The sequence below is a fragment of the Spea bombifrons genome, chromosome 1 (genome assembly GCF_027358695.1).
Source record: "Spea bombifrons isolate aSpeBom1 chromosome 1, aSpeBom1.2.pri, whole genome shotgun sequence".
Taxonomy (NCBI): domain Eukaryota; kingdom Metazoa; phylum Chordata; class Amphibia; order Anura; family Pelobatidae; genus Spea; species Spea bombifrons.
Genome location: NC_071087.1, coordinates 81029214 through 81053998, shown reverse-complemented (window position 1 = coordinate 81053998; position 24785 = coordinate 81029214). Strand labels below are relative to the sequence as shown.

The 24785-nt window shown below is 40.3% G+C and overlaps 1 protein-coding gene across 3 annotated transcripts in view; it reads right to left on the bottom strand.

The window, feature by feature from the left end:
- LOC128492742 (guanine nucleotide-binding protein subunit alpha-11-like) overlaps positions 1–19748 on the bottom strand; it is a 29952-nt gene extending 10204 nt beyond the window's left edge. The window contains exons 1-5 of one of the 3 annotated variants that reach the window (XM_053465428.1): positions 19608–19748; positions 5641–5825; positions 4484–4638; positions 328–456; positions 69–198 (exon numbers count right to left, since the gene is read on the bottom strand). In XM_053465428.1, coding sequence (XP_053321403.1) covers positions 69–198; positions 328–456; positions 4484–4638; positions 5641–5787 — 561 coding nt within the window. In that variant the 5' untranslated portion in view covers positions 5788–5825; positions 19608–19748. Of the gene's footprint in view, positions 1–68; positions 199–327; positions 457–4483; positions 4639–5640; positions 5826–17782; positions 18088–19008; positions 19280–19607 lie in introns of those variants that run through there. The other 2 variants (XM_053465420.1, XM_053465437.1) reach the window with 2 other exon arrangements.
- Positions 19749–24785: the final 5037 nt, after the last annotated feature.

Below are 24785 nucleotides of genomic sequence, written 5' to 3'. Positions count from 1 at the left end.
TTCAACAGTACCCAACCAGGCCCCTCCCAAGTGTGATAGTTTTCATTCAAATACCAATAGCCTCTTACAGCATTTTTGCTCTCCTCCAGTTGTTGATCATATTCACTCAGTGAAGCCAAATATATAATTGCATACACATTCTGAAAAGAGTGAATCCATTTTGTGCGCTCCCCTCTCTGCCCTCCAACATCCACTATCCTGTAGCGAAAAAAAGAAGTTAAAGGATGATTGAGGGTTGAGTTTCAGAGAGAGCAATTATAATCAAAGGAAAGCTTAACTAAATTAGTGATGACACAAAAACGCATGGTGATCAAGTTTCCTTCATACCTTAGGTTGCATTTGTCCACAATGAAGCAATATTCTCTAATTCCTGTGGTTGGCATTCGGATCCTGACAATGTCTTCATCAGTAGGAAGATACCCATCAGATGTGAGACGTTCCAGATTGGACATAAAACTGTGTTTAAAAAAATGGGCGAGTCAGATTCAATGTTAAAACTGCTTATTCCTCATTAATTAAGACATATTAAATTTTTGGAGCAGTGCTGAGCTCAGACTCCACGACACACATGAGTAATCCTAACACAGCTGTATCTCCCTCATTCTGTGTATTGCCATTCCTGTTATGTTACTACTTTCATGGTTGTATTACCCTGGGGACATCCGAGTTTCATACACTTTAAGCAGTTTCCACTCATCATCTCCTGGTCAACACTAATAACATGTTTATTATGTAAATTGTTTAATATGTCCGTTTAGGGTACCGTACCCAGCATTGGGAAACTACTTGTTCTGCTTCTGCATACCTGACATGGCATCCTGCAGTACCTGCCTTAGCAGCATCTACCTGCAACATTACCTACACAGGCAGCTCCTGCAGTGCTTTGCTACTCATACTCAGTTCCTATTTATATCTGCTATTACCTTGCCCTTTTTTTGATTCAGAAATTACATTCATTACATTTCATGATTTGGGGGCGTTCCCAAAGGGGAGGTCCCTGACACCTTCTTGATTCACCTTTCACCAACTGCTGCAACAGCCGCAGAGCCTCCCCTGGCCGCTGGCCCCTAATGAATTAAAAGGGTTGGGACAAAGAGCTGAGGCACGGCCACTGGGCATCACGGTGTGTGTACGCCGGCCCCTTTAATTTCATGAACGCCAGCCTCCATGCGCTGCCCCCACCAGACACCAGGGAGTCAGAAGCAGTGTTAAGTCCGGGGGGGGTGTTATATGGGGGGCATAAGGCTTTTCTGGAGGCAGAGTGACCCATGAAATTCCTTTTAACCCCCTTTATGCTACTCTGCCTCTAGAAATGCCTTTTAACCCCCTATTTGCCACTCTGTCCCATAATATGCCTTTTAACCCCCTATATGCCAGAGTGGCACATAGGGGGGGTATAAGGCATTCCTGGAGGAGTGGCCTCCTATATGGAACTTTTTCATCTTAAAATGTTTGCAGTAGTAAATGTTTTGATTCCATTATGTCTAATGTATTTAATTTATTAGGGCCTTTTAACACTTTTGATTTCTGGCATTTTAATACAAATAATGTGATTAAAAGAATGTTTTATAGTTATTTGTATGGAAAATGGTGTAATTTGGGTTTGTATAAGGGGTGAGTGCTGGTACAAGAGCTCGACCGTGAGATAAAAGATATGGGGCTGGTCTCCAAATGTTTCCAAGGCTGCTTTTTATTCCCAGTCTGGCCCTGGCACCATCCCAAGCTTTGGGAAGTGTTTTGCACTGCAGGACCACCAGGAACAGCAGCTGCACCACTGCACATCCAGCAGCATGCTATAGGACTGAATTTCGAAAAAAAAATTAGACCATTTTGATTAATTGATCTCTCAGATTAAGGAAGGTGATAATGCAGCTGCAGCAGTAGTAGTAGCAGGACACTAGAAGTGAGTAGACACTGCCACATATCCAGCCCCACAATACAGGACACTGTTAAAAAAATTTGAAACGCTGTAACTCAGTATAAATAACTTAAAACAAATATAAGTGTACTTACCGTATTGGCTCGGATATAGGCCGCCCCCGTATATAGGCCGCACCCTAAAAGTTTGGTGCTTTTTTAAAGAAAAAGTTTTTTTTCTTTAAAAAAGCACCAAAAAAAACATGCTGCCACTCTGTCCCCCCCCCCGAGATACGCTGCCACTGTCCTCCCTCCCCGAGATATGCTGCCGCTGTCCTCCCTCCCCGAGATACGCTGCCGCTGTCCTCCCTCCCCGAGATACGCTGCCGCTGTCCTCCCTGCCCGCGATACGCTTCTGCTGTCCTCCCTGCCCGCGATACGCTGCCGCTGTCCTCCCTCCCCGCGATACGCTGCCGCTGTCCTCCCTCTCCGCGATACGCTGCCGCTGTCCTCCCTCTCCGCGATACGCTGCCGCTGTCCTCCCTCCCCGCGATACGCTGCCGCTGTCCTCCTCTGCCCCCCCCTCCTCGACTTACCGGAGCAGACTCCCGGGTGTCTTGCGGGGCCGGCGAGGGACATCTACGCAATACGCGTATGCAACTTCCGTTACCGGTACCGGAAGTTGCATGCGCGTATTGCGTAGATGTCTCCCGCCGGCCCCGCAAGACACCCGGGAGTCTGCTCCGGTAAGTCGGGGGTGGGCAGAGGTAAAACGCTTAGATAACCTCCCGTGCCGGCACCCCCCACCCGTGGGAAGTGCTGGCAGGGGAGGCTGTCTGAGCGTATCGGGGAGAAGGATGCAGGTCCCCTGCACCGCTGCGGGGGATCTGTATCCTAACCCCGCTGCCTGCCCGGCGCCCGGGACTGCATGTCCCGGGCGTCGGGCGCTAGACCCCGAATATAGGCCGCACCCCCACTTAAAACTTAAAGTGGGGGAAAAAAGTGCGGCCTATATTCGAGCCAATACGGTATTTCAATGAGTAAAATGCAAATCAATTTATAATTTATTTTAAATGCGTTATTCTGGATTCTTTTGTTATTCTGCTGTTCAAATAAACCTACCAATGTTATGATAATTACCTACCTAAAATAATAGACTGATCATGTCTTTGTTAGTGGGCAAACATACAAAATCAGCAGAGGCTGAAATATTTTTTTCCTTCACTGTATCAGGGAGGCAAAGTGGTGTATGGGGGGGGCAGAGTGGCAAGCCTGGGGCAGATGTGCATAACTGTGGGCAGACGTGCATAACCGGGGGGAGGTTGGCAAATAAAAGGAAATAAAAACAAAAAAAAAGAATTTTTCTCAGTCATAGTTTTTATTAAATATGAAAAATGTTTTACATGTGAATTAATATTTACTAGTAAAACATTTTTCCTATAAGGTAGTCTTATCTTCAGGCTTTTTTTGTTTTCTAAATTAATATTCAAATTTTGGCGGGTCGTCTTATAATCAGGGTCATCTTATAATCAAGCAAATATGGTAATTAACGCTATATTATAAATTCTCATGGTCCTCTTTTCCTTATGTATTGGCTTTATATATGTTCACATTATAGACATTTAAAAACACTTCCAGTTTTCCCAAATCCTACATTTTAAAGTTGTATATACTAAATAGCCCCATGTTACTGTGTTTACAGATTCAGGCAGAGTTTGTAAGAAGAGAGAAAACTTTAGGGAATGAAATTTATCAGATAATCCTAGCCCTGCCACTCTGAGTCTTAAATCCATTTTCCAAAACTGTGCAGTAAACATTTCCAGAACAATTACAATCGTTGCCTCCCAGCAGATATGGCAATGGTTAATATGGTGAGGAGATTTAACCCCTAATGACAAAGGCATTTTTATACTTGTAGATTAAATTTTCAACATTTCTGCTTTGTCCTTGTTTAACCATAATTGCCCCTTTTCTCATTTAGCGCATCCACACAAATGTTATATTGTTTTTTCTGACAAGAAGCGGCTCTCTTATTAAACCATATTAATCTTTATAATCCAGCATTCAGTATAAAAACATATAAAAACAGCTGGTATAAAACATATTTTACAGCTGGTGACTTTGAGAAATAGGTACCCAAAATATATTCATTGTTTTTCATTTTCTTACAGTTATAAGGGAAATATTACAAGGAGTGCATATTTTTTTTCAAAATTGTAATATTTTCAAAGTTGGTATTCCGAGTCCCTAACTTGATGAATGAAGCTCTCAGATCTCAAAACACTACATAAAACTATATGTTTCTGAAAAGTGGACAACCCAGGGTATTGCACTATGGCCATTTTGACATATTTTGTCTGGCATTGATACCAGGGTAGCTCCAACTGCAGAAACAAATATTAATTTCCGTTCTGCGACGTTCGTCGAGAACAGTGAGGAATTATTCTTGAAATCAATATAAATCATAAAAAATAAAATATAAATATTTTTAAAAAAAATAATATTAACAAGCTGATATACTGAGATTTTAGCATATTTTAATATTTTGTCTAAAAAGCTACACATTAGTTAATTAACTTCTTTTAGTTGTGATTTCTACTAGCTATTCTGCATTTTGCAAACTCACTATTTAGCCGAGTCGAGTAGATGGTACTCCCTTCGCCTGTCATAGCATTGCTTAATCCCAGGATCGGCCCATATTTTCTTAATAGCAGTAGCATGTTCTTTACTAAGTGTATTAACTTTATATGCATTCAATTCTTGGATTAGATTTCCATTCACCTATATGAGGAGAAAACACCCAGTTAGACAGAAAAGAGATGTAATAAATTCTGCCTGTCAGAAGAAACAATGAGAAATTGCCATTGATCTAAGCAAGTTGTTTAGAAATAAATCTAACACGGAGTTACTTGGCTTTTAACATAGCCCTCTCTGTGTTGGGACAGCATGACCAGAAACGTTTTCCTAACCCACATAGGGGATGGAAACAGAAGAACCTAGGTCTGTGCTAACTGTGAGCTAGTTTAAAACTCATGAATCATACACATTTGTCTGTATTATGGAAAGGGACTAGTATTTTTTCCTTATGTCTCAACAAGGAAAAGGTAATTACCAAGCTATTGAAAAAAATAACTCTTCCTCATTTGAAGGTGAATCATTTAGATTTTATACAATCTACTGTATTATGTCTACAGCTTTTATAAATAATATACCTGACAGCAATATGAGAACACAGCTGATAATGTTCAAATCTCATTAATCTACTAGTTGTCATAAACATCTTGAATGAATAAGCTATACCTAGGTGTGGTGATTTCACAAGGAACAAGGGAGAGGCCAAGAAACAAAGACACAGACAAACTCTGTCTCAACATGCAAGCATTAACGATCAATTAAATGTTTAACAATTCTACATTGCTCATGCTATAACAGGTAAATAAGTAATGTAACAATATATTTGCAGAGCACAAAAACTATATTTATTTATATATCACACAAATGGGCAAACTAGGTTGGGCAGAATTCCCCTTAGCCACCATCAAATTATATGTTCCTATGGTTGGATGATATCAGAGATCCCCCTTTTACAGTGATCCAGGTTTCAGCTATTAAAATACTAAAATTGAGCTCACAACAGCTCAGGGCCAACATAGGGGAGTTCTAGTTGTCATTAAACAATCCAATCTTACAGGCTTGTGACTTAATTGTGTTTTCCCAACCACAAGATGACACAGTGAGTGGAGCTTGGCATCACTGTCCATCCTTCTCTCCAAATGTTCCCACCTTATTCTCTTGCCTGGTGTAGGGTATCTGCAAATGTTCCATGGCTCCCACCAATGACTGTGCGCACGTTACAATGTTTTGGTGCACAAGTCGGGCATACATCTTGCGGTCTTCCTCTGAGAACCCAGCTCCATGGATGATCCGCATCTGCTTGATAAATGTGCTCTTCCCACTCTCTCCTGCTCCTTTTATAAATTAAGAATGACAGCAGTTAAACTTTTTATGATTATTGTAGCAAATAGTGAAGCACCGCTAATAAACAGAATCCTAATATAGCCTTCACTAAACAATGGAATGCAAACTCTGGTCTGATCACCAAGTCACCAAAAAGTTGATACCTGTATTACTATAAATTAGTTTACCTTACTAATATAAAATCATATGTGCATTCAATGTGTATATACTTACAATGGGTATATACATTATATAAATATTTATATACATGATGATATTGTATATATATATATATATATATATATACACAAAAACTTGTGAACAATAAAGTATCTCCTCTTTGAATTCTATGGTTTTACATATCAAGACATAATAACAATCATCTGTTCTTTAGCAAGTCTAAAAATTAGGTAAATACAACCTCATATGAACAACAACATATGATATGTTTCATATTACACTGTGTCAATCAAGGTGTTGCAATTGCCTATTTAAAGTCCAGATCTCAACATGATTGAAATGCTGAAATGCTTAAGAGCTGTGCATAAACAATTGTGCGTAAACCTCAATTAACTGAAGCAAAATTGTAAAGAAGAGGGGGCCAAAATTCCTCCACAATGATGAGAGAGACTGAAAAAGTCATACAGGAATCAATTACTTCAAGTTATTGCTGTTAAAGGTGGTTTTACAAGCTAGTGAATCATAAGGTGTCACACATGGCTTCTCTATTTTGGCTTTATTTTTTGTAGAAGAAATCATGACATGGTGTAATATGTCATGCATTGGGTGGGTGTACTTTCTTTTTCACACAGTTATATATAAATCACTGTAATGATGTACAATATCTGAAACAAAACTGATGTGAGATGTCACCTATGGTGACCTTACACTGCTATCCATATGGTAAAAAATATTCACCAATTAGGCCCCACAATAAATCACTTTCAGAATAAGTGATTTTCCCATTATAAAAAAGGGATAGGTTCCAACCTGCTCTAACTGCGGTTGGGCTGGAGCCTTAATGTGTCGCTGCAGTTTATATTACAACCTTTGTGCCCATGTGTTTTGCACTTTATCTGCCGATACTTCCTATATATTGTGCTTCCCTCTGCCGTCCAGGTTGTTTATATTATTTGCCTTCTGTGGTGGATTCTCCTCTGCCATTCTTGTATATGTTTTGATTGGCTCTTACTACTGATATGTACCTTGTATATCTCCTGTGATGATACTACATGCGTACTGTATTTGTATCTTGTATTTTGATTTGTCCTCCTTTCCTTTTTATGTACTTTGCTTGTACAATTTCCTCTTTGAATAAATTGTTTAAAAAAAAAAGGGGGATAGAAAAGGTCGAATAGGATAGATAGACTGAGGCTTGGATCTTGAGGCTTGTTGCTGTAATTAGGAATTGCATTGAAAACTTTGTGTTCCTCAAAACTAGCATCTACACTGCAAGCATATGTGACAACCATGAATATGGTATCGGCCAATTAAAGAACATCCAAAAACAGTATAAATTACTTGATCAATTATATTTTAATAATGCATTGATTAATACTGTATAGTACAAGGTGCCTGAAGCTGAGAGGTGATGGGGATTTAGAATAATTATAGTTACGATGTGCCCATAGAACTTTATCTGAATGTACCACTCTATGACAGGTAAGACCTTGCAGTACTTAAGCTGGAAAGAGACTATTGCAACGTTTAAAGGACTGTATGAAAATTAAGGAGCTATAGTACAAGAAGGATTTGGTACAAGAGGACCATTTATCTAAATGGCCTCCGTAGTAAGGGCAATAGCGACAGCACATCAGTATGGAAATAGGTGAACTGGTCCATGTGTGACATCAAGTGTGCCATGGACTTGCCACAGAAGGACTCTTACCTGGACCAAAATGTTGATGGAGAGGACATTTTGGAATTTATCTTGGTGAGGTTGAGCCATGAGTTGGAGCTGCAAATTACTAAATATTCTAAAAGGCAGAGTATGAAAATACCTGGGAACTTCCCATGGCTAGTTTCACAAAAACCTTGCTTCCTGTTTCCTTAAAACAGGAAGAGGGTGTATCCCAGGTTAAGGAGACAGATCTAGCCACTGTCACAGAAGCCTCCGTTCCATGGGCTCCTGGAGGGGACTGAGTGCCAGCCTCCTTCCTACAGACTATGGGCCCTGGTAAGGAGTGCCACGTTATCCAAATCATAAGAGACTTTAAAGACTGTGGCGCTCGGAAACAGATTTGGGGTTATCCATTGACATGAAGCCCTTTTGTGTGTTATTAATAAAATGTATTTTATTAATAAGGTCTGGGAGATAATCTAATCAAGACAATGTATATTCCTTATCTTAGTGGTGTCCTTTTGTATCTGGGATGCAGATTAAGGGGCCGGTTTGTATCCCAGTATTTTGTTTTATGTTAATGTGTGTTTTGCTGGATATATCCAGCCGTCTGTCTCTAGAATAAATCAGTTCTCTTGTTGTACCTAAAGACTAGTCTTGCCTGGTTATTTGGGTACTGCATAGCGATATCCCTTTACTTTGCTTGGGGATATTGCCGACGGATTGCTGGGAATTATTGTCCTGAAGGGAAAAGTCGTCTCTTGGTGGAGAGGGACAACCTGAGGTCCCCGGTCGGTCCGTCACAGCCACATACAGAGGTATTATTATTAAAGACTAAAAGGGAAGTTGGTGAGGCCTAATGCTCTTGAAACACACTTGAAATCTTGTATTCTAGTTGAATATCACTGTTCAGCTAGCATGTATGTGTTGATTTCCAATAAAAAATGTTGAACATAAATGTTCTCATTCAGATTCCAGAGGAACTTGCCATCAGATTCTACAGTATATGTACACTCACTGGCCACTTTATTGGGTACACCTAATGCTTGTACCAGGTTGGACCCGCTTTTGCCCTCAGAACTGCCTTCATTCTTGGTGGCATACTTTCTACAAGGTGCTGTCCATATGGACATGATGGCATCACGCAGTTGCTGCAGATTTGTCGGCTGCACATCCATGATGTGAATCTCCGCCACATCCCAAAGGTGCTCTATTGGATTGAGATCTGGTGAGTGTGGAGGCCATTGGCGTACAGTGAACCCATTGTCATCAGAAGATGGGTACACTGTGGTCATAAAGTGATGGACACGGTTAGCAACAATACTCAGGCTGTCGTGTTTAAATGATGCTCAATTGGTACTAAGGGGGCCAAAGTGTGCCAAGAAAATGTCCCCCACACCATTACACCACCAGCCTAAACCGTTGATATAAGGCAAGATACTTTCATGTTGTTTACGCTAAAGTCTGACCCTGCCATCTGAATGTCGTAGCTCGAATCGAGACTCATCACACCAGGCAACGTTCTTCCAGTCTTCCTTTGTCCAATTTTGGTGAGCCTGTGTGAATTGTAGCTTCAGTTTCTTGTTCTTAGCTGACAGGAGTGGCACCCGGTGTGGTCTTCTACTGCTGTAGCCTATCTGCTTCAAGGTCCGATGTGTTGTGCATTCAGAGATGGTATTCTGCATACAGTGGTTCTGTCATCTCAAACCAGTCTGCTCATTCTCCTCTGACCTCCGACTTCAACAAGGCAATTTTTGTCCACACAGCTGCCACTCGCTGGATATTTTCTCTTTTTCAGATAATTCTCTGTAAATGAGCTGCTACCATGTGATTGGCTGTTTTTTAGCTATTTGTGTAAACAAGCAATTGAACAGGTGTACCTAATAAAGTGGCCAGTGAGTGTGTATATAAAAAGTCTACACACCCCTGTTAAAATGCCAGGTTCGTGTGATTTTAAAGAATGAGACAAAGATAAATCAGAACTCTTTCCACCTTTAATGTGACCTATAACGTTAACAATTCAATTGCAAAACAAGCTGAAATCTTTGAGGGAGGAATTTAAAAAAAAAAAAACTCACAATAACCTGGTTGCATAAGTGTTAGGATTTACCTGACATTGCTCAGTTGCATCTTAGAGCAAAAGCCATGGTCAACCGTATTTGCTCGATTATAAGATGACCCCCCAAAATTTGAATATTAATTTAGAAAAAAAGAAAACGCCTATAAGAAAAAAAGTTTTATAAGTAAATGGTAATTTACATGTAAGCTATTTTTTCATCTTTAATAAAAATTAGGATTGAGAAAAATGCAATTTTTGTTTTTATTTCCTTTTATTTGCCAACCTGCCCCCCAGTTATGCAAATCTGACCGACCGCTTGCTACTCTGCCCCTCTGATATGCCTTATACCACATAAATGCCACTCTGCCCCCAGATATGCTTATACCCCCTATTTACCACTCTGATCCCAAGATATGCCTTATTCCCCCCCTATTTACTAATCTGCCCCCTGATATGCCTTATACCCCCCCTATATGTCCCCCCGACTTAGATGCATCCCTAGACTTGTCCCCCATGCTCCAGACTCCCTGATGTCAAGTGGGGGCAGCCGGTGGACGTCTGCACGATGTGCACAGACAACCTCCACTGCTAACCGCCGATGCTTCTATGACTGAGCACTGGAAGGTCACGTCACGCCAGTGCTCCGTCATAGAAGCCCCGGCGGAAGTGCCGGCAGCAGCGGAGGTTGTCTGTGTGCATCACACAGAAGTCCATCGGCTGCCAGAAAGGAGGATCCAGGTCCCGTGTAGCGCTGCGGGGGATCTGGATCTTAGTCTTGTAGCCAGACCTCTATTTGAGGTCTGATTCTAAGACGACCTCGAATATAAGATGAAGGGTAAGACATGGGGTAATCTAGGAGACCACATTAAACCCTTCCGTCCCCTATGGTTGACCGGTACGTCCATAAATTGCATCTCAAGAAACCCCTATGGATGTACCGGTACGTCCTTGCAGGACCTTCTTGCAGCAGCAGGGATGTGTCTCGGCAGGGAGATCAGCCAGGGCTCCCCTCTGTCAGCAGAAGCCAGCATCGCTGGCTTTCTGCTTCTCGATATCCTGTAACAGCTGCTGGCACGAACACCAGAAAACTGTTATAGTTTTAAATGCCCAATTGCACGGGGGGTCCTCTAACCATGCTATTAGAAAAAAATACAAAAAATAAAATAAAAAAACTTACAAAAATTATAAAAAAGATGCGCAAAAAAATCTAAGCAACACAGAAGTGATGGTGACAAAAAAGTGCTAGAAATTATTTCTGTGGCCACCTTCGACAGTGATTGGTTGCCAAATAGCTGCATAAAGAATGAGAAAATGCCCCTAATAAGATTATGGTTGAATTACAGATAATCAATAAAAAAAAAGACCCTTATGGAGATTAAATAAAAATATAATATAATATAATAAAGAACTGCAGAAAATCACTAAACAGTTTTTTGAAGAGAACAAACACAGTGAGACATATTATGCAAACACTTGGTGTGCATATAAATGGGTTTTGAGGACATCTGATCGGTAAGGCTGCATACCTTTAAAAAAAAAAAAAAAAACGCAATCAAAGACTCAGACTTATATATTTATTTAGAAGATCCAACTAGGAAAAATTAGACACGGTTTGATTTGGAATTTAAATCCAAAATTGAACTAACTAAAAAAACAATTAATGAATTACTGATGAATAAAGCCAACAGTATATTAACAAAATTTAAACAAAAACGGTATTTGGGAAATCGGCTGGATCAACTTCTTTCTCAACAACTATCATCAAGAACAGCTAATTTAAGAATACATAAAATTATATATAATAATAAAACTTATATTTCAGAACAAATAGGATAAGCCTTTCGTAAATGTTATGCAGATTTATATAATCTCCCTGATAATAGTCACAAGAGGGAATTAATTAGGAAATACCTGCAATCCACCAACATAAGTCAACTATCGACCCCCAATCAGAAACCTTAGATCTTCCAACAGAAGAACATGAAGTGACTAAAATAATAATGCAACTGAAAAGAGGCAAAACACCGGGTCCTGATGGATATATCGCTGAATATTTTTACACCACAAGACAGGGCTCCACTACGATATATAATCTCATTTGAAACGTTTGCATCTGAAATAAGATATAATACTAACATTTCTGGTAAAAAAAAATTGGACATCTGGAAATGAATGATGTCCTGATTACTTTGGGTAAACCCAAAATTGCGAAATTGAACTATATGGTAGTCTAATTATAAACTAAATATAGGAAAATCACAAGCTATGTGTGTAGAAATGACAGAGGATGATAAAAAAATCACTTAAGCATAGTTTTCAGTTCCTCTGGCCAGAATCTGGTCATCTAGATCTAGATCTAGACTATCTACGAGTAATGATCCCTGCAGAAGGTGTCAAGATTATGGAAAAAAAACTGTCAACTCCTCCTAAAACAGAATATCTTGGATGGACAGAATTAATATTATAAAATCATATATACTACCGGCATGACTATATAGATTTAGAATGATCCCAGACTGCTTATCCGGAAAATGGTTTAATTTAATACAATCAAAATTAATGAATTTTATATGGCGTGACAAACATCCTAGAATTCATACTTTGTTTTTGCCTAAGAATCGAGGCGGTCTGAGTCTTCCAAAATTATTTCATTATTGGCAGTCATCTATGTTATTGCATATATATATATAAAATACAATTAACACAGTCTAAAGAATCTGACTGGTATATAATAGAACAATCCATCCTGGGTCTTAAGGATCTAGAATTAGTCCTCTGGTTGCAGAAAAACGATTTAAAGATATATTTGAAAGATCTAAAAGAGACACCACTTAATTCAATGTTATTGTTCTGGCAGCGATTTAAGAAAAAATATGGGTTTTAATGATTTCATCACTAAAAAGGCCCAGATAAAGCTCTTAAATAAAAAAAAATTCAGGATGCGTGTCTTAATGGTTGGATACATAGCTGGATTAATAGGATAGAGCAGGCATGTCCAAACTTTTTTCGAAGAGTGCCAGATTTGATGAAGTGAACATGTGCGAGGGCCGACCATTTTGCCTGACATTTTCTGAACCATTAAAATGAAATGCAAATTAACTATTTTATGCAAAGTTTATTGAAAACGGCATACCACATCTATCCCTTTCTCACTCTCCTTTTTCAGCAACCGCTCAGCACCCCTTGGGCCCCCCTGACTGGCAGAACTCCAGGGCCCGGTCGCAGTCGCGACCCCGGTAGTTCCGCCACTGCCTACAATTTCTTCATCAGATGCCCTTGTGGCTGTGTGTGCCGGCGCAGGGAGAAGGAAAGCCCAAATCTAGCGACGTCCGAGATCGCAAGATTTGGGCTTTCCTTCTCCCTGCGCCGGCACACACAGCCACAAGGGCATCTGATGAAGAAATTGTGTAGGGGAGGGCAGGGGCGTACCTAGAGTATTTGGCACCCGGGGCGGATCCTGTATGTGGCACCCCCCCCACACACACTTTAAAACTACCTGGCCGAAACTGAATATGACCCCCCACACACACCATAAAAAAAATCTAACACTTTTATTTAAAGTAAGTAACACACCAAAATAGGACAAAACAATTAAATAACAATATATATATATATATATATATATATATATATATATAATTGTTAACAGCAATCACATTCCTATCATGCCCAGGCATACCCAGATTCCAGGAGGCAGTCGCAGACTTGGCATGATAGGAGTATGATTGCCTTATCTACCCCTTCTCGCTCCCTTCTGCCCTATCTACCCCTTCTCACTCCCTTCTCCCTATCTACCCCTCCTAACTATCTACCCTTTCCCTCTTTGAAGTTCACTTACCTTTCAGGAGTCCTGCAGTGGGGGTGCAAGGCCTCTGTCTCCCAGCTCTGCCACTGTATAGAACAGTATAGAGTGATGGGAGTTATGATGTACTTTAGAGCATAATTATATAATGAAAAATACATTGGAAATGGTACAGCATAACACCCATCACTCTCACACATTTACCAATCCACACGCATACCAATCCACACGCATACCAATCCACACGCATACCAATCCACACGCATACCAATCCACACGCATACCAATCCACACATATACCAATCCACACACATACACCAATCCACACACATATACAAATCCACACACATACACCAATCCACACACATACCAATCCACACACATACACCAATCCACACACATACACCAATCCACACGCATACCAATCCACACGCATACCAATCCACACGCATACCAATCCACACGCATACCAATCCACACACACACCAATCCACACATATACTAATCCACACACACATACCAATCCACACACACATACCAATCCACACACACATACACCAATCCACACACATACACCAATCCACACACATACACCAATCCACACACACACACCAATCCACACACATACCAATCCACACATATACCAATCCACACGCATACCAATCCACACGCATACCAATCCACACACATATACCAATCCACACACATACACCAATCCACACACATACACCAATCCACACACATACACCAATCCACACATACCAATCCACACATTCCAATCCACACATTCCAATCCACACACATACACTAATCCACACATATATACCAATCCACACACATACCAATCCACACACATACCAATCCACACACATACCAATCCACACACATACCAATCCACACACATACCAATCCACACATATACACTAATCCACACATATACACCAATCCACACACATACACCAATCCACACACATACACCAATCCACACACATACACCAATCCACACATATACACCAATCCACACACATACACCAATCCACACACACATACACCAATCCACACACACATACCAATCCACACATACACATCCACACATATACCAATCCACACACATACACCAATCCACACACATACACCAATCCACTCTCACTGTATGCTTTCCTACCTTTCCTCTTTTCTCCTTACAGCTCCTTTTCCTGCTCTTCGCTCCTCTTCTTCTTCAGTTCTTCCTTCTTCTTCCGAGGCCACGGGGTTCAGAGGGCACGGACAGCGGTGGGCGCGGCTTCAGTGTTGTGCGCCGGTTTCTGACAACAAACCCCGGCGCACAACAGCTGTTGCCGAGCGGATCGCAAGGGAGCAGTATCGGAGGTCTTTACCGGACATCCGGCTCCCTTGAGTGATTTTAAGCCGGATGTCCGGTAAATACCTCCGATACTGCTCCCTTGCGATCCGCGCAGCAACAGCTGTTGTGCGCCGGGGTTTGTTGTCAGATCCCGGCGCACAACACTGAAGCCGCGCCCACCGCTGTGTGGCTGTGTGTGCCGGCGCAGGGAGAAGGAAAGCCCAGATCTCGCGCTTTCCTTCTCCCTGCGCCGGCTGATGACGCCAAGTCCCGTGGCTCACTTGGGGGCCGCATCAGTCCGGAACGCGGGCCGCAATTGGCCCGCGGGCCGGACTTTGGACATGCCTGGGATAGAGGATGATATGATAGGTAACAAACTCATGGATTTTTCCTTGCTATGCTCTGAATTTGTACGGACCTGATCTTAGAATTAGATGATCTTAAATCTCCAACTGCCTGGAATAAATGGGAGACAGACTTAAATATTGCTACCTCATCTTCATCCACAGAAGAACGATGGATAAGACCTTGGAATCAGGTTATGAAGACTATACACTGCCTAAATTTACAAGAGATCGACTTTAAAATAGTTAATAGGTGGTATATGGTACCACAAAGGCTCCACTAGATAAACCCTCTAAAACAAAATCTCTGTTGGAGATGTGAAGAAGCTGAAGGTACTTGGTTACACACATGGTGGTCTTGTAGTAAAATAGTAGATTGCTGTAAAAAGATTTTTGAGACTCTCTCTTTCACAGTAGAGAAACAGATAGACATGTCACCCTGCAGAGCGTTATTACTCTTAGCTACCCTTCCTTAGCTTTCCTCTTTGGGAACTGTGCAAACTTAGTTTATGAATAATATGTATGCTATAGATGTACTTTACCTACGAAATTGATTTGTAAAAGGATTTTCCCAATTTGTCTGTATTAAATTATATAAATATTGGTCTTATATTTGTGTTTTTTTCTTTATCTCTGCAATGTATTAAACGAAAAATAAAAAAAGAGGAATTATTGTTTAATTGTTTTTTGTAATAATGGTTTGAAATGGCACTGAAATCATAACTCAAACAATGTACTCAATTTGCCCAGACCCAAAAATGAGTACATTGCTTGAGTTAAAATTTCAGAGCCATTTGTGTACAGAAAACATCTGAATGCACAAATCAGACATTTCCTATAAACGAGCAATCTTACCTCCAAACATGTTTATGGAAAATGTGCCAAGAGGAGAGGTTAACAATGTATCAGCCACTGCATAAATTCCATTTTTGCCCCAAAACAGCTTGCCTCTGCTATCTTTTCCCACAAATTGCTATACAGTGCCATAATTTTCCCCAAATAGCTTCATAGCGCCCAACCTTATGGTCAAACAGCTTGCATCTGCATTTTTGTGCCTAAAAAGCTTTCCTCTACCATCTGTGTTCCCAAATAGCTTAACAGTGCTATCCCTGTTTCCAAAGAGCTTCACAGTGCTATCATGTCCACAAACTGCTTAATAGTATCATCTTAGTCTCCAAGCAGCTTGTCTCTGTCATTGTTATACCCAAACAGCTTAACAGCGCTATTGTTGTCCCTAAACAGCTTGTCTCACACAGTGTTGTGCCAAACTGCTTAACAGTGCCACTGTTATCCTGAAATAGCCTGCTATATTTTACCCCAAATAGCTTAACAGTGCCATCTTTGTCCCCAAACGGCTTCCCGGTGCCACCTTCATCTATTAATGGCTTGTCTCTGCCATCTTTGTCCCTTAACAGCTTAATAGTGCCATGTTTGTCCACAAACAACTTAATGCTGTATCTGTGTCCAAACAGCTTGTCTCTACTATCGTTGTCCCCAAACAGCTTGAGAGTACCATTCTCATCCCCAATAGCTTAACAGTGCCATCTTTGTCTCCAAACAGTTTAATTGTGCTACATGTGCCCCGAAACAGCTTCCCGGTGCCAAAACATCTTTGTCCCAAAACAGCTTGTCTCTGTCATCTTCGTCCACCATAATTTTCCATTAACAGTTTGTCTATGCCCTCTTTATCCCCAAACAGCTTGTTTCTGCCATATTTGTCCTAAACAGCTTAACGGTCCCATCATTGTCCCCACACTGCTTAACTGTGCCATATTTGTCTACAGTTTGTCTCGTTATTGTTACCCAAACGGCTTAACAGTACATCTTTGTCCTCAAATAGATTAACAGTGCCATCTCTATCCCCAAGCAGCTTGCCATTGTCATCCTTGTCTCCAACAGCTAAACGGTGCCGTCTTGATACCCAAACAGCTTCCCAGTACTAAATTTATGCCCAAACAGCTTGGTCTCTGTCATCTTCGACCCCAAACAGTGCCATCGTTGTCCTCAAATAGCTTGTCTCTGCCATCTTTGCCCCCAAACAGCTTAACAGTATCACCTTTGTACCTAAACAATTTGATAGTACCACAGTTGCCCCCAAACAGCTTCTCAGTGCCAAATTTGTGTCCAAACAGCTTGCCCCTGTAATTGTTGTCCCCAAACAGATTAAAGGTGTCATCTTTTGTCCTCAAACAGCTCTTCTCTGCCATCTTTGCCCCCAAACAGCCCAACAGTGCACTGTTGTCTCCAAGCAGCTTAACAGTGCCAAATTTATCCCCAAACAGCTTAACAATGTCATCTCTGTCCTCAAGCAGCTTGCCATTATCATCCTTGTCTCCAACATCTTAACAGTGCTATCTTGGTACCCAAACAGCTTCCCAATGCCAAATTTGTCCTAAAACAGCACGTCTCTGCCGAATATGTCCCGAAACAGCTTCACGATGCCATCTTTGTCCCCAAACAGTTTAACAGTGTCATCTTTGTGCCCAAACAACTTGCCTGCTACCTTTGTGCCAAAACAGCTTTTTATGCCACAAACTGCTTCCCGGTGCCATCTGTGCTTACAAACAGCTTGCCAGCTTACCTGGCTGAAGACTTCAGAGTTTCTCTGACTGTGCCTTGTTTCCTCCACATAACAGCAACTTGCTGGTTTTGCGGTGCTAGCGTTAGCAGTGCCCACATAGATTATTGAGCCAGCAGGCTCAGTTCTTTTTCGAGCGGGTGGAGCTGCTTTTTATGCCTTGTAAAGGCCAAGATATAGCACTGGTTGTGACTTCAACTTGATCATCTTTATTGAAGGCTCTGAGACAACAACAACAGGATGGTGTTTTACTTGCCATTCCACATATGGCTAGCTGGTGGCTGTAATAAATATGCATTAATCTGACAGCATACTTTCTGTGCTACTTAAGAGCTCTATATGCATGACCTTCAGAGGTTTAGGTTTTGTATGGGCCAAAGTAGTATGCAAGTTCTAGCACTTGGATAATTTTAGTATATGCTAAGACCGTATATTACTGGGTCACTTTACCCTTGGTCTGAAAGTTACTACACCCTGTACCATTTAGGACTGAATCCTGGCCCAGCCCTTACCTAACAGCCTTTCTTCCACTTATTTCCATTCCTCAATACTGCATCTATTCTTTTTTTTTTCTATCTATAACTATTTAAGTGCCAGATGTCAGGACACATTGAGAGGCCAGAACAATTGCCCTAGTTTTGCCACAGTGATATTTAGAGACAATCTTAGAAACAGTTTAGATTTTATGTAGGGAAACATATTTTTTCCAGAAATCACCAGACACACTTACAAATACACATTTGTGGTCACACATACACACTCAAGCTCACGCACACTTACACATTCATGCTCACACACACATACACATCCATCCATCAAAGGGCTGGTGCAACCTTAATGGGCCTTTGTGAACATTTTTGGACTGGCCAGTTTTTTTTTTTTTGGACTGTCTTTGCGTGCCAGTATGGAGCTCCCTGATGAGTGGGCCCCTAAATATGCTGCTGGTTGGCACTCTAGCCCTTTTTGCTACAAACATAGCTGACACGCTTAAAAACTCACCTGTTCAGATAAGCATACAATTCATCCTCTTAATACTTCAGAAACTGCAGGCCATCTACTTTTCCACATGTTCTTAGCCACAATCAAATCAACCATGCCGAATCCCCTACAATTTTTCCTTCTACACCAATGTGTCTTATGATTTATGTAGTTATAAATTTGCATCCCTCGATTTTACTGTCACAAAAATAAACTGATACTAGAATTGTGTAACCATTCGTGAAACTTACCCAGAAGCAGAAGTTTAAGCTCCTTCTTATTAATTTGCTCCGTTTGTTTCAGCATTCGGTCTATTTGCCGGCTAACGGTTAGACCTGACTTCTCCTCCTCAGACAGACAAGGAGGACAGAAACAACAGCAGCACCACCAAGGCATGTCAAAAGTAAATACCTAGTATAAACGGTTTCCAATCCTAGGCCTCACTCTCATACAAGAGATAACATCACTTCAACTTGAGTATCTGTCAAATCAAATGTTTCCCAATGTTTTGAACAAAAAAGCAAGCTTTAGGCAGGCTCTTCTTAGTGGTGGTCTTCCTACTGGTAAAGATCTTAAATTTTTAATCCACCGATGATTCTATATTCCTTCAGAAAAGGAAGACAGTCTTCATTGAAAAAGATAGTTAGATGACCTCCCAGTGCCAGCAGAAAATCCGTATTCACATGATGATTTACAGCAAAATAAAAATGTTACACAGTACAGTGGCACACTCTTGGGAAGAGGCTGATACTGTGTAACCATGCCCGTCATTACAGGTAGTTTCTTGTAGTATTAAGTTCAGTAAAGTTTTCATGCCTTAGGCAGGTTTTCTGAACAGAATTTTTGATACCTGCACTTTTATAAAAATGCACTGAGCTTCTTTATCCTGTTTCTTGACCTTCTGCCCTTCTTAGACAGCTGTCCACCTGAGCTTATTCCTTAGCTTGCATCTGAGTGATCGCTTATGCCAACAGATTTAAATACTGTGGCTAGACCTAAGCAAAAACTTGATACAAGGAACAAGTTTTTCAAGCTAACAATTATATGACACACCTCTGCTGTGGGTTGCTTTTCCTTGATAGCTGGTAGAACAGGTTAGGAGCTACTCAGAGCTGCCTCCTCCTACAAGTAAAATCCAGACTGTGTTAAAAAAAAGAGGATAGGGCTGTAAGGGGCTTTCAAAAATAGGTCCTTGTCATAGTTCTGTTTTGCACAAAAGTAAAAAAACGTGGCTTCCAAAATATCAATGTGCAGCCATTCTGTTGCAGAGTTTGAAAAGTAGTCTTGCCACCATAGCAATGGAATGGTTCGATTAACAGTATTTAGTTTGGTTGCCATAGTGATAGGACCAAACTTCATCTTTGGAAGTTCACATGAACTCCATTGTGTCTACCACAATACATTTTTTATCACGTGTTTCAGAAGATTAAAACTGTAAACGTCAGAAAGACAAGTGGAATAAGACAAGACATATTCGAAGATGTTAATTATTCTTTACAGATTTATGACTCATTTCCCGATAAAACAAGCAAGCAGATCATTTCAAAATGAGAGCAGAGATTTTTGTCACACCCAAGCTGGTACATTTCTACTTACTGTAATTCTTCAAATACTTTCCTTTGGTGTTGTTGTTCACTTTGTTGCTGTTCTTCCAATTAAATTAGTTCTTCAAGAGACTTCCACATATTTACAAATAAAAGAAATGACCCTAAAAAATGCAAAATGTGGTGTTTTCATGCCAACCAGCGCACATTGTGCATTGATTTATTTTAGGGCTACAGTGTTTTAACAAGGTAAGTTATTTTAACTTTGCCCAAGTTAAGAATTGCATATTAAATATTAAGTACTTTAATATGGTATGGGTGTTTGGGACGGTCCCTTTAGGAGGAGACTCCAGCTATCAAATCCACTCTAGTGCTCCCTCACTTTAGCTCTTTTGCTCTGATGAGTAGGGTTGCCACCTGGCCAGTATTTCTGCGCAAGTTCGCAACTGAGTGGAGGAAAGCCTTATGCCCTGCGCTGTCTGTCTGCTCGGCTGGGCAAGGCCTGGATTGGGGAGAAAACTTGCAAGGTAGGTGACTGTAATACAATCATGTACCTTTAATATTGGCTCATTTAGGGACAGTGGAAGCATGTGCAGTTACCCACAGATACCGTATATATTTTAAAAAATATGTATTTAATAGAAATTTTTCAGAGCATCATAAAGTTCACAAACTGCATTGTATCTATTACATCACATGTGATGTTATGCATATATAATTATGCAAATTAGCATGTCCTACTGATGAGATGTGTTTGACTGGACAAACACATGTGATCTAACAAAACCCCCTGTGCATATGTGCAGAAAACACTCCCACTGATTTCAACAAGAACACTTTCCTAGTTCAAGCAGCCAAAACATAGGGGGGAATAACCGAAAGCAGGGGAGTGGTACACCACAGCTCTTAAACCACAAGTGTAAATGTATTTTTTTTCTTACAGTTAAAGAATGTATATTAAAAACCAAATACACACTCTACGTGAGCGTGTACACCAAAAAGGAAAAATAACTCCCCTAGTAGTTCTGCAGCAATCCCCAAAAGTACTTCCTTAAGTACAGCAAAAGATATATGTGGACCGGATGGGAGCGCAGAACATGTGGGAAACAAAAATAAATAGAAACACAATAGTGTAATATTGAAAGAAATAAAAAGCAGTGGTAAAATATTGCACTCACAAAGCCTCTATGCTAAGTGAGCCCATCAAAATTGTGTAGAAAACATCTTTTAATAATTACTATAAAAACAAAGAGTAAAAGTACATTGTGCAATATCCATATATTGTATAGAATATATGTGGTTAAACCACTTACAGGAAATAAAGGCACTCCAAGTGGTGTGCATAACAGCAATATATATGTATCCAAATGGCTGAAAACATCTTCTAACAGGACTCAGTCCATCAGTGGGACCGCCACTCGTCCAAAAAGTGAAGATTGTTCCTCCAAGTGGTATAAATGAGCTTCCTTAATGTGTTTCATCAGCTATGAGGTAGCGTCCTCTGGAGTACTAAATAAAAATCACTATTCGATATATACCTAAAGTAGTGTATATTAAATAACTTACAAAGTACTTTAAAATGCAGTCTTTAATGGTGAAGCTGTAAGGTGCAATAGACTGTTTCCTTGAGCAGCCCTTATTAGTTTTGCTTTAATACTGCAAAAGTATGCCCCACAGATTACTCATAAAGTTACTATTACTACCATGTTTCTATTTTAAATTGTGTTTTGATATTGTGTACCGTGGTTAACCCCTTCACGATAAAGCCGGGCTCACGGTGCAATCCATTTGTGACAAAGTCTGTACATGTACGGGCTGCTTTCAAATACCTGCAATGGACACGGTCACGGCTTTGCAAGGAAGCCTCGTAAGCGAGGCTAGCCGTGGATCATGGGAGGAAAGCCCCCCCCCAAAAAAAATGGCCACTACCAAACCGATCAACAAAGATGGCGGCTAAAACAGAGCTTAGGAAGCGACAGCAATAGCTTCCTAAGCGAAATCTGTGGTTGTGATTGCTCCGAAGAGCAACCACAAGCGCCATTAGTGAGTGCCATTGCTGCCACTCACAAGATGGCGGCACCAACTGACACACCAATGAGTTCACAGAGGGTCTATTGAGAGCAGTTTGAATATAGGTACTGCATTCAACCATGCAAGTCAATGGAGCCCAGCTCACTAATCAGAATGTGATTAGTAAAATAAAAAATATAAAAAACAAAAAAAACTTGAAAAAAATAAATAAAAATGTGGTAACGGAAAACATATATACAACTAGAAAAAAAGTCAAAATATATATATATATATATATATATATATATATATAAAAGTTTATTTTATGAACAAGTCCTAAAATTAGCGCCATATGTTCACAAAAATTGTCGCATAGAGTTAAAATATTGGCACTTTGAAAAAGTTTATGATTTGATGGGGTAAATCGAATTGGCAGGATGACATATACTAGGATGAGTAGATGTATACCTGAAGTTAAATGTGCGTGAAAAAAAACACGGCAAACTGTAACAAAGGCTTGTGCTAAAATGTGTACATGGAAAAACTCAAAATACCAGCATCTGAAGTTCCCAGGGGTGTATATTGTTCAATAATATATGATTTGATGGATAAATTAAATTGGCTGAGTTCAAAGATATCCCAAATAGGATATGTGGGCAGAATTTTCAACATGTTCAAATATCAATTTGAAAAATGCACACAACCTACCTGTGGCCTTTTAGTCCCTCAAACAACCCAGCAAACCCATGGGGTATCTCTGTACTCAGGAGATGTGGCTGAACGCATATTGAGGTGTTGTTTGACAGTGGCATTTACCAGGAGCTGTAAACTCATACCTGAAGTGCAATGTGTGTGAAAAGAAAAAAAGATTTACTACCATAAATATTGACAAAGGTTGGTGGTAAAATTAGTGCGTGGAAAGAGTTAAAATACTAGCATTTGAAATACCCTGGGGTGTCTAGTTTTCAAAAATATATTGGTTGATGAGGTAAATTGCATTGGCCAGCTTCAAAGATATCCCAAATAGCACATGGGGCAGAATAGCCAGATTTGGAAACAAAAATGGTTTTGAAATAACAAAACACTACTTGTACAGCTGGCAGCCCTGGACGCGTCCCGCAAGGGAAGGCTCTGGGTAGCCGGAGGCCAAAGGTTCCCAGGTATGCCTGCTTGTCCAGAAAAAAACAATATGTAACTTGTGTGGGTACAGTATATTAGAAAGAAGAAAATTACAGCTAAACAGCAACATCAGAAAAATATTAAAAGAGCCTTTGTCCCAAAGTGTGCTGCAAGTAAGAAGCTTAGGTTTCCTAAAATCCTAGAGCCATAAACACTGCCCAGTTATACCCGAACCGGCCATCTGCCCACATGCCTGCTGGTTTGGTACCATTTTGACTGGAACAAGGGTTGTCTGTGTAGCGCAAATGAAATAAAAAACGAAATAAATTATTCATTCATGACAGGAATCTCATAGGAACTAACAAAGCAAAATAATGACAAAACTTTACAATCCACATGTGAAGCGGCATAACACATTTGTTTGTGCACCTTAGTTTGACATATAGCCATAAGTGCCCCCCACTACGTTTTCTTGGCGCTAGGAAGTGAAGTGGTATTAGCTGCACTTCATCAATGACGGATGAAAGACAGGCCGACAGATTTTCTAAGTGATACTATGCAAGGTACTTGGCGCCCTCTTGTGTAGATGGACTTACTTTGCAAGGAAGAAACCAAAACAAAACAGGGCCAAAAATAGTGACTTCTGAGGGTCTTTGAGCCAATTAGGCCCCTGGGCTGGTATTTGTAAAAGCTTTTTGTCTGAATGGTAATGAATACATAATTGGGGTCATGGCCAGCTATATCACCTACATTCCTATTAGGTCTAAATAAACAAGTACTTTTGGGTAAAGGGGAGAAATATTCCACCTCCACTTTGCATGATTCCTTTTTTACGTGTAGAATTGCAGCCCAGTATACTTACAAATCTGTCTGATTCATTACAACACTGTTATTGCCAGTGATAATGTTTATGCAGCCTATTCCGTTTAGGATGGTCACGATAAACAGAAACGCTTAACTGGATATTTTTAGGATATTTAAACACCACTTCAATAAGAGTTGAAAAATATATTGGCCCTAATGTCTGCTTAGGATGAGTGCAGAGAGTTCCCCTATAAAACAACAGTTTTTTGTGTGATCACATGGTCATGTATTGTCTGCCTAAGTACATGAAACGAAATCTATGTACAGTAAAAGAAAACATTATTTTATTTGATGCTAATTTTGCACGTTTGCCCACTGACAAAGACATGATTAGTCTATAATTTTAACGGTAGGTTTATTTGAACAGCGAGAGACAGAACCACAACAAAAAAATCCAGAATTACACATTTCAAATAAGTTATACATTTATTTGAAATAAGTATTTGATCCCCTATCAATCAGCAAGATGCCTGGCTCCCACGTGTCTTTTA